The sequence below is a fragment of the Mus pahari genome, chromosome 15 (assembly GCF_900095145.1).
Source record: "Mus pahari chromosome 15, PAHARI_EIJ_v1.1, whole genome shotgun sequence".
NCBI classification, from domain to species: Eukaryota; Metazoa; Chordata; class Mammalia; order Rodentia; family Muridae; genus Mus; species Mus pahari.
The window spans coordinates 20315004-20326475 of NC_034604.1; the positions used below are offsets into that span (position 1 = coordinate 20315004).

At 45.5% G+C, this 11472-nt stretch overlaps 1 protein-coding gene across 1 annotated transcript in view; it reads left to right on the top strand.

The window, feature by feature from the left end:
- Mocos (molybdenum cofactor sulfurase) overlaps positions 1–11472 on the top strand; it is a 48570-nt gene that overhangs the window by 33458 nt on the left and 3640 nt on the right. The window contains exons 11-13 of the mRNA XM_021214997.2: positions 2600–2724; positions 6155–6260; positions 9481–9619. Of these exons, the coding sequence (XP_021070656.1) occupies positions 2600–2724; positions 6155–6260; positions 9481–9619 (370 nt within the window). The remainder of the gene's footprint in view (positions 1–2599; positions 2725–6154; positions 6261–9480; positions 9620–11472) is intronic.

Below are 11472 nucleotides of genomic sequence, written 5' to 3' on the forward strand. Positions count from 1 at the left end.
AGTGCTGGGATTAAAGGTGTGTGCCACCACTGCCCGGCAAATTGAAGTTTTGAAAGAAATAAAGGTAGGCAGCTTCTGAGGAATGGTACCCAAATTTGACCTCTGGCCTTCACATATGCACACATACACTCATGTACCTGGACACAGATGTGCAGCCCCACATGTAAACATGAATACACACTCACCCATCACCCACCCTATAACTTCTAGACTGAATTGTTATTAAACCTTTGGATGGAAAGAGATACAGGTACGTTCGGTAGATAGTAGGATTGCATAAATGTGTTTCCCTCAGCAACTGCTGTGGATTCATCACCCAAGTCATGATGTGACTTGTTAAAGTTACCCCTGAACTGAGTCCAAGTGTCTGTGTAAGTTAGTGCTGTGACCTAATACTTAGGAAGAGCTCTCAGTGGGGGAGGGTTAATTTTGGCTCATGGTTTGAGGGTTCAGTCCCCCACGATTGCGAAGGAATGGTGTCAGGAATGGCTGCTAGCTATGACAACCAGAGTTCAAGGATGCTTGATCATATCTTGACAGATAGAGGCAGGGAACCTTTTGGGGTAGTCTCCTCCTGTCACCCTTTAGACAGCCCGGGATACGGCCCATGGGGTTGACGCTACCCATAGTCAGGGTGTGTCCTCCTTACTCAGTTGGTTCTCTCTGGAAGCATCTTCATGGAAACTCTCACAGGCATGCCTAAAGGGGTGTCTCACTAATTTCCTAGTGTTTTTAATCCAATCAACGTGTCAATCAGAATCAACCACAGAGCTTCCAAGAGACAGGCAAGGTACCCTCTGAGCCTTTTCCCTCTAGGAAAGAAGAAAAGGATGTTAATGTAATGCTGATGTCCAGTTGAATGTCTGCCATTTTAGAGGCTAAAATGTTAAGCAGAGCTACATCTTCTTGCTAGTAGCATTTGTACCAGTTTTTTATAGTTTTAACAATTTAAATATTCATTCCAGTACATTTTTTACTGGGACAATGAATTTTGGGTAAACATTTTTCCCACAATGCTATAAGCAAAACTTCTGACAGAAAGAAATATTCACATAGGGATATGTATAATTATTTTCACTATTTTTTTCTTTGCATGTATGTGTGTATGTGTGTGTGTGTGTGTGTGTGTGTGTGTGTGTGTGTGTATGTGTGTGTAGGTGCATGTGCCACAGCAGGTGTGTGAAGGTCAGAGGAAAACTTGTAGGCATTGGTTTTGTTCCTCTACCATATGGGTTCTGAGGACTGACTCAGGCCATCATACATGGCAGTGAGGGTCTAGCCCAGTGAGAGTTCTTGCCCATTTAGAATATGTACAGCTATTTACTTGGTTGTATGTAAATATCACTTGGCAGCATTTTACATGGACCCAGTGTTAATAATGCTTTCTAGATGACTGGAGGTCAGAGGCACTTCTGCTCAGAGCCATGGGTCTGTAGTGATGGCTGTGACCTTGGTGTGACCTCTGAAAGCACAGGGGCTAGCACTACAAACTGGCTTCTCGGTTCCAGGTTCTTCCAGAAAGGAGCCAGCTATTTTCCCCAGGAAAGTTAAAGTTTTCAGCAATATCCACTTTGTAATCTGAGATATTGTGATCCCATAAGATGTGACCTTAAATCTTTACCTTATACATTTAAGGGGATCCTGGAGTATCTTTGAGTTTTATTTTATTTCATGTGTCTGAGTGTTTAGCTTCCATGGGTGTATGTGCACATTGTGTGTTCCCGGTGCCCTCAGAAGTCAGAAGAGGCATCACTCCCCCCCCCCCCATTTCCCCACCCTGAGCTGGAGCTACAGACAGTGGTGGGTGAACTGCCATGTAACCTCTAAAAACTGAACTCAGGTTCTCTAGAAGAACAACTTAACAACTGATCTATTTCTCCAGCCCCAGATTCTATAATGTGAAAACACCAGATCAACAGATTTACTGACACATCATTACCTCATAGCCTCAGCATTAATTTTCGTGAATGAAACATATCAGCCCATGTGATCTGACTGTGAGAGAAAACATTCCATCAAACCCATTGTAAAAATCAGGGCATGAGGGTTGGAGAGAGGGCTCAGCTTGCTCTTCACTGCCTGATCTTCCAGAGGTCCTGAGTTCAGTTCCCAGCAACCACATTGTGACTCACAACCATCTGTAATGGGATCTATGCCCTCTTCTGGCATGCATGTGTATATACAGATTATATATATATATATATATATATATATATATATATATATATATATATATATATATATAATATATTGGTCACGATTTTGGGTGCAAGGCCTTACTAATGCAAAATATCATGCTAGAAGTGTCAAAGTCTGATCTATGTGTTCCCAGGGTCAGTAATTAATTCACAGACGGTCTTCAGGAGGCTGTGTAAGCCTCTATGGGCCCTGCATCTCAGATTTTCTTGGACTTGGGAGAGATCTCTGAAGCTCTCCAAGCTGTCTACTTCAGGCTGCCTGGCAGTGAGGACTTGGCAACATTTTATTTTGTGTTATCTTGTTTTAATTTGCCCACTTGATATTTTGAATAATTGTTCAAAGAGTTGCTACATAAACATTTATTTATTTATGTATTTATGTATTATTTATTTTTGGCCAGGGTAAATACTTATGACTGTGGAGAAAATGTTTCAAGATGGCTGTCAAAGTTTTTTGGCCGTCTATGTCATTTAATCAAGCAAAGTCCACACTTCCAGCGAAACGCCAGGAAGACGCCTAGAAAAGGTACCTCATTGGGATGGAGTGTTAGGTTACCGTGTGTGTCACACCCAGCCCAAAAAGTGGACTCACAGGGCAACTGACTCCTGATTTCATCTCGTGACTGCAGGATGCCCTGCAAGGTTCTAAGCTGGGAGTTTTGTGACCTGCCTTGAGGGCTGGGGTACAGCTGCATCATAGTAAGAAACGTGGGGACATGGCACCACAGCTGGCACTCCCAGATGCAGCAATGGTGGGAGGGGGGCACAGAGGAGAGACCATGCCTATGGATGCACAAATGGAATCGGAGTGGGATAGCGGTGGGCTTATGATTGCTTCCAGGATGCCTTTCCCAGGACAAAGCTCCCCGGGACTAGCTGGCCTCACACCAGTTCTGTGGTTGGAGATTTTAGGGGAAAAAGAAATTAAGTTTCATTATTCCCCAGAGTATTTTTACATTTTTTTTTTTTAAAAAGGGTTTTATTTATTTTATGTATATGCGTCCACTGTAGCTGTCTTCAGACACACCAGAAGAGGGCATCAGATCCCATTACAGATAGTTGTGAGGCACCATGTGGTTGCTGGGATTTGAACTCAGGACCTTTGGAAGAGCAATCATTGCTCTTTAGCTGCTGAGCCATCTCTCCAACCCCCAGCTAGTGCTCTTAACTGCTGAGACATCTCTGCAGCCCTGCAGCACATTTTATCTAACATTATTTTGTTAAAATGTGTACAGGATTCTTTCCAACTTGTCCATAGTTATTTCAGTGCCGTGACAATCATCTTAATGCCATAGCAATGTAAATTTTATGAGTTTTCATTAAAATACATGTGACTATGTGAGCTGATATCTGTGTGTATATGTGTAGCATATATGTATATATGTATATATACATATATATCTTTTTAATGTGTGTATGATGTGTGTATGTTTGTGTATGGTTTGTATATGGTGTATGTATATATATATGATATGTGTGTATGGTATATATGTGTATGTGTGTATGCGTGTGTGCATGTGTGCCTTGCTTGAGGCAGAATTTCTGGCTCACTGCTGCATATACTAGACTACATGGACCTCAAGCTCTTAGTGTCAACATGGGCCTTTTCATCCAAGCCCCAGTTCTTGAATAATGACTCAGAGGCCGTCAGAGTCCAGGTGGGGAATCTTTCCACCTCACTATTTCCCAGAGTTCCTCTCTCTCTGCCAGATGTCCCATCTTCTAATTCTGCCTCAGCTTATTGGCCATCAGATTTTTATTGACAGGTGATGCTTCCATAAAGTACACAAGAGATTATCCCTATATCCTCGGGATTCTCCTAGTTCTGTCTCCCATCTCACCTTAGGTGAGAATTACAAATGCACAGAACTGCATCTAGTGTTGTGTAGATCCTAACAATCTGAGCTTCTGCTCTCATGCCCGCACAGCAACCACTTTATCCACTGAGCCATCTCCCCAGCCCGTGTATATGTCTTTTATTTGTTTTTGTTGTTCGTTGTTTGTTTTTTCAGGACAGGGTTTCTCTGTGTAGCCCTGGCTGTCCTAGAACTATCTCTGTAAATCGGGCTAGCCTTGAACTCAGAGATTTGCCTGCCTCTGTCCCTCTTTCCCCCAGGTGCTGAGATGACAGCGTGCCACCATGCCCGGCATTTGAATTCTTTCCTTTTCCTTTCAAACGTGTATTTCATTCCTCCTTCAGTAGAATCTTGTCAGACCTGTTTTATGCACAGAACTCTCCTTCTTGTTACCCTCTCGCATCTCTATAGAACTAAAAAGAATATAAATGGAAACATATAAGAAGGCTATGGAGTTTGCTGAGACCATCTGGGTTAGAAAATTTCTCTTGGATTATGTTCTTATGATTTTAACAATGTCTAGTCAATGAAAACAACACAAATCTACAATATAGCTTGAAAAATAACTACTGGACACAAAGGGCAAGCCTTGGAACCCTCGCTGGGCTTTCCCACACTTGAGAGTCTGCCACTTGCAGACAGACCTGGTTGTGCTCAGCATCACTTACGTCTGGGAAATCTCATGAATGAAGAGCAGGGGAAACAGATCTCAGTTAATACACCATCACTCAGACATCTTCTGAGGCCTGTGACCAGATCACAGGGATCTAACATGAATTGCCTTTCATGTCTGTCACTTGACAGCTTAATTGGGTCCTGCAGTTCCCTAGCCAGCGAAGGACTGGCTGTGTCACCTGACCTGTGGGAGGGTCTTTTGGCCCCAGCTGTGGAGACTTTTATTTCCCCATTCCTGGCTCCAGGGTTTGAATGGGACTTTTGTTTGCTCTGCTGGAGGTGGTCAGCCCCCAGGGCAGTGAGTGCTGGGAGCCCTGTGGCCTTTCTTCTGTGATGGGGAAGAAGGCCCTTTGTAGAGGATGAAATGGTAACTCCCTCCTTAGGCTGACCAAAGAGGCTAGATAGAGTGGGATCACATACTCTGGAGACCACTGATTCTACTTAAAGATGCTCTACAGGTTCTGACCCAGTCAACCCTTTATCACCACCTTAGATAAAAATACAACTTCACTGATTCTTTCAGCAGTTTTTTTCCCCCTTTTTAATAGCTTTGAATTTTCTGTTTACTTCTACATAAGTACCATTTGTAAACCCACTGGCTGCTAGAGTATCCTCTTCTGTTTATTGCCAAAGTCTGTCTGCCTGTCAGCCTGTCTGTCTGTCTGTCTGTCTGCCTGCCTGTCAGCCTGTCTGTCTGTCTGTCTGTCTGTCTGTCTGTCTCGTTCTCTCTGGTTACATCTAGAAGGTCATTGTGGGAATGTAGAGATGACTCAGTGGTGAGAGGCACTGGCTGCTCTTCCAGAGGACCCAAGTTCAATTTCCAGCCCACGCATCATGGCTTACAACCATCAGTCACTCTAGTCTCAAGTGATTCAGTTCTTCTGGCCTCCACGGAGATGCAGGCAGACACCCATATGAATTCATTCAAATACATATGCACGCACGCACGCATGCACACATGTGTACACATGAAAATAACTGATGGAAGCCCTGTGTAAGCCTGCATACATCACAAGCCTCCCAGTCTTGTCCAGGGCAGGCAGGGCTTACTCTAGCCCTGCACTTTTGCTTCCAAGCATTGGCTCTGAGGTTAAGTGTGGTGGCACGCAGCCATAACCCAGGGAAGTAGGGGCAGGAGGACCGGGAACTGGAGGCCAGCCTGACTATGTAATAAGACCTTGCTACAGAAACAAAATTCATCAGATTAAATTCATGTCAGTGTTCTATTATTTTCTTCTCTGGATTATTTGATGCCGGATATGCTTGGACCTTGTTTTTCCACTTCTTTCTGTCTTTGGAGAGGTTTGAGCCATGCTTAGAGCATTCTTCTACATTTTCCCCTTGTGGAAGGCATCTGCCTTTAGAGACCGCGGGGCTGGAGGCATTTCCTGGAAAGCAACCCTTCTGTCCTTGCTTCCTTCTCAGGTCAGCCTCCCGGTACTGCGGTTGCCCTGTCCCTGGTGAACGAGGCTCAGTATCTGCTGGTGAACACATCAAGTATTCTGGAGCTTCAGCAGCAGTTAAACGCCAGGTTAGACCCTTCCCCTGAGGTCAGGAGACAAGAATAACTATTTGCCCCTGGGGGACCTGGTGCCCACCTGGGAAGAAAAGATCTGGAAGGTGGTGAGTCCAGACCCTGCAGTTGCAGTGAGAAATGAGTCCCAATGACATCAGTGAACACTTTGGGGCCAATTCTTGTCTTCCTTCCTTCCTTCCACCCTTCCATGCATGCGTGTGCATGTGAGCGTGTGCACATGCATGCATATTGATAAGAAGGTATATACATGTACAAGTGGCCGTGAAGGCTACAGATCAGTCTCGGGCTTCTTTCTCACCACTCTCCACCTTGTTTTGTGAGACAGAGTCTCTCACTGAACCTAGGCCAGGCTAGACCTGCTGACTATCAAGCCCCAGGGACCTTCCTGACTCCACCTCTCCAGCACTAGGATGACCAGTGGGTGCCACCGAGCAAGGCTTTGCATGTGAGTGCTGGGGACTGAACTGTTCCTCATGTGTGCAGTATTTTATCATGTGAGTGCTGGGGACATGTGATCAGCTCACCGTTGCTATAGCAAATGTTTTGGGCCATTAACCTGTAAAGCGATGCACCGCTTTTGAGGCATCAGTCATGATTGGTGGCCCTGTTGCTTTGGGCCCATGTGGCACATCCCAGCAGGAGTGCATGGTGAGATAATGGAGAAGACATGTCTCCAGTGACTCAAATACTGCCTAGTGGTGCCACCTCCTAAAGTTTTTACCATTTCTAGTGGTATAATGATGGGGATCCAGCCTCCACCATGGGCCCGTGAAGACATTTAAGGTCAAGACTATAGTGTGCTCCGTGGACTTTCTTTTCTTTTCTTTTTTTTTTTTTAAGCTTTATTTATTTATTATATGTAATTACTCTGTAGCTGTCTTCAGACACTCCAGAAGAGGGCGTCAGATCTTGTTACAGATGGTTATGAGCCACCATGTGGTCGCTGGGATTTGAACTCAGGACCTTTGGAAGAGCAGTTGGGTGCTCTTACCCACTGAGCCATCTCACCAGCCCCTCCGTGGTCTTTCTTGATACTCTCATGAAACACAGAGAACCACTGGCTCTGGCTTTAATTATTCTATCTCTACTCCTTGTTTTAATTTGTCACCAGCTTGACCTAATTTCATTGCCCACCCTTCTACTGTCTCCTGCCTCTTAGGATTCCTGCCCTACTTCATACAGGGAGTGCTTATAAAAACATTTTGAGTGTGATTACAGGCCGGTTTTGTTTGTCAGCTATACCTTCAGACACAGCCAATGCCTCTGGATGCTCCCTGTCCCCTACCGCTCTCCTGAGGGCACAGATGCTGTTAGGATACCATCTCAACTCCAGGAAGTTCTGACCACACCAACTCCTCATTTTTCCTTAGAGGAAACTAAAATCCGGTAACCAGGGAATGAATTAGGGACAGTCATCCAGCTGTCCCATCAGGCCATGGTGGGCATAGGCTCCTCATTCCTCATTCTCAGGCCAGAAAGGTAGGAACACACTCCTGGACACACTTTTTTTTTCTGTGTGCCATGTAGACTTCTGCACACATGTTTATACCTTAAGCAGCAACACACACAGCTGAAAGGAGGCCATGGGACACTCTGTGACTTCCCCTCAAGATTGGCCGTTGGAGTTTCTAGTCTCCCGGGAGCACACGCTCTGGGGTCCCCTGGCCACGAGCCAGTTTGTCTTCCTTGGGTGCGGAATTGTGGCACGGCTTTGAGGTTTCTGGCGTTCCGAATTTCTCAGCATCAAGGGACATTCGCTCCAACATGCAGAACAAGGGATAATGAATCTGACGTTTTCTGGGTCTGCAATGTAAAGGTTAGAGAAGGACAGGCTTGCTGTAACCCTGGTTCCTACCAGCAGGGAATATGTTTCCCAGCAGCTGGTTTAGAGCAAGGCTGAGCATCCCCAGTGATGTCCTAGGCAGGAGACTCTGAGCAGGGCTTGGTTCTCCCTGTTCTAGATGCAGATTGATGAGCTCCGCCATTTGCACGGTGACACAATAGTTTTCAGGCAAGAAGCCTTCCTTTCTACAAAACACAAAGAAGCTTGTAACAGCTTTGAGAGTAAATCCAGAATCAAAGGACTGAAAGCTGCAGTCTCCTCAGGTTGCCAGAGGGGCAGTGAAGCTAGGCTTGGATCTCCCAGTCCCTGGCTCCTAGGTGACTACTGCCATTTAGAAGGGATTCACAACCCTTAACCCCTCTACAGCAACCCACGGAATTCCAATTCTATCCCCAGAACATATTCTATCATGGTTAGTGAATGTCTCCTGCCCCTTCCCAGCACATACCAACTTAGAAATTCTAGAATTTGTTCAAACTATGCACAGTGCGAAAATCCCTAAACCTGACAGTGAAGTTTTACAGGGGTGTGCATCCAAGTAACCCCAGATCAAGTTAGGGATCGCACCCCACTTATACCTCATCTGAGCCAACCTGACCGATGTCACTCTTATTTAGATTTCTTACACTGTGAATAGTTTCACTCATTCTTTGATTGAACAGAGTGTGCGCTCCTGGGTTGGGGGAAGTTTTTAAGAGCTGTTTGAGTGTATTCCTCTGAACTGACTGGGGTGTATGGAAACACAGAAAGCCATTTTGTATAAGTAAGCAAAACTTTCAAACAAGAATTATACAAGCTGGGCCTGGTGATGCATGACTATAATCATATCACTTGGGATGCTGAGGCAGGAGGATTGTGTATTTGGGGTTAACCCGGGTAACATAGGGAGATCCTGTCTCATTAAACAACCAAAGAATCTTATCCTCTATGGTTTTAATTTTATTTATATCTTATGTCATGGCCTGCATGAGAGAGTGCAGTCTCTGTGCAAAGCAGGTCTTTAGAGTTCAGCCTGCTGACAGCTCTTGTCCTGTTTGTGCCCTGTCCCATGTTCCAGAACTGGTATTCTCCGTGTCCTTTTTCTCTTTACTCTGTTCATCCAGCTTCTTCATCTAAGACTTGTCCATCCTTTGCCTCCTGTATGCTTCTCCTTGGAGGTGGGACCATATCCTAGGGAGGGGCCATGGCTGTATCTAACAGGTGGGTGTCTTGCTATTACACTCATGAGAGAAGCTTGTTCTGAGCATCTAGGCCTCAGGCCAGAGGAGAATCGGTATAGTCAGGCATGGAGTGCCAAGTGTGTAGAATTGTTGCATTTGTGTGACCATGTGCCACCTCTCCCCACTCACCCTTCTTGGTCCATCTGAACAGTGACGAACATGGAAAGGAAGAGTCATTCTCCCTGAAGGATCTCATCTCCCGCTTCCGTGCCAATATCATTACCAAGGGAGCCAGGGCTTTCGAAGAAGAGAAGTGGGATGAGATTTCAGTTGGCTCCTTGCATTTCCAGGTAAGTTTTAGGTGGTGGCTACCTTTCCTCAAAGGCTGCCAGTGACTGTTGTTCTCACTCCAGAGCTAGATGGTGGCAGGTGCCCCTCTCTTTACTTACCGTCTTCTGTGGGTCACATTTGGGCTTAAGTCTGTTTTCTGTGAATGCTTGTGTATATGGGAGCACATCCTCCTTATTGAGACTGGAGCTTCCAGTGCTATAGAGCTGGCGGAGGGAGACCCAGGAGCCTAGTGACCACCTAAGGCCTATGACCATTGCTACTGCCACCCTCCCTCTTTTTATCTTCTTTCTCCTAGTATTGTCGTCCTTCTCCCCCCTCTCTTCACCTTTCTCCTCTCCTTCCTTCTCCTCCTTCCTCCCGTTTTTTTCTCTCATCTCCCTTTCTCTGTTCCCTCTTCCACTCTCTCTTCTCCCTCCCTTTCCTCCTCCCTTCCTGGCTTCTGCCCTTAATGGCATGTATGGAAGATTATAGTTAGAGGCAGGTCCATTGTCATCTATTCACAGTCCCCAAGCCTTAGTTGTAAATATTCAAGAAGAGGAGGAGCCCCAACCTATATCTCTATTCCTTACATGACTGAGAAACTCATGAGGTTTGCTCCTGAGCTTGTTGGTCTCTCTGCTCTAACTCTGGCCTTCCTTCATCCAGGGACAAGCCAGTCTCCTGCCTCAGGCCTTTGCCCCGTTTTTTTTTTTTTTTTTTTTTTTTTTTTTTTTTTTTTTTTTTTTTTTTTTTTTTTTTTTTACTTACCTTGTTGCTCAGAGGCCACTTTCTTAGCCCAATAATACAAATCTCCTTAGTATGCTACCCGCATTATCCCCCTAGGCCACGCAGAGCGTGGACCATGTCTCCTTTTTTCCTAGCATGCCTTTGGGACCTAGAGCATCTTGGCTGAGTCAGTGCCCAGTAAGTAATTGTTGGAGGGGTAGACAGGAAAGATAAGGATAAGCTGGAGGCTTAGGGATGGTTCACTGCTGGACAATGTCAGCTCTTTGGTGGGTATGAACCAATCCTGGGCAATTGCAGGACTGTCTCATGACTACCTTGTGTCCAGGCTCTTAAATGGAACACCAGTCTAGTATTCAGAAAAGCAGTAACAGTTATCTAAATTGTTATCAGCGGGTCTCAGATCTGGGGTGGGGTACCACAAAGGGCCTGATGATCTTTCCTATCTTTGAACTCTATAAAATCTCATTGGGGGCAGCTATCATCTCGAAAATCACTTCTTTTCTCTCCTGTAAGCTTGATTCTGGCAGCATCTCTCCTGTCATTTTCCTGTAAGCTGACCTCCTCTTCCATTCTTATTCTCCATCACTGAATCTCTGCTGTTTTAAAAGCATCTGTTCTAACATAACTGCAGGACACCAAGGTAGACACTAAATCTACCTTGTGAAATGTTTGAAGAGATAGAGGGAAGACCTGAGGGAGGAGGAGGAGGAAAGAGGAAAGAGGGAGGACCAAAGGAAGGAGGGATGCAAGAGAGAGAGAGAGAGAGAGAGAGAGAGAGAGAGAGAGAGAGAACTAAACTATGCCAGGAGCACTGTTAGAAACCCATCCGACAGCAGCAACAAAGGACCTTTCTGTGAGACATCTCAGAATACTTTGTTTTCTTTGGGCAACATTCCTAACCTGTGGAGACAAATTAAAGTTAAGCTACTAATGCTCTTTGGGTCAATAACACTCCATCATATCAAGGAAGACTGGACAGGAGGAGTGAGGCAGCTAGTCTACAGTTAGGCAGAGGCGCAGAGGCAGAGGCAGAGGCAGAGGCAGAGGCAGAGGCAGAGGCAGAGGCAGAGGCAGAGGCAGAGGCAGAGGCGCAGAGGTAGAGAGGCAGAGGCAGAGAGGCAGAGGC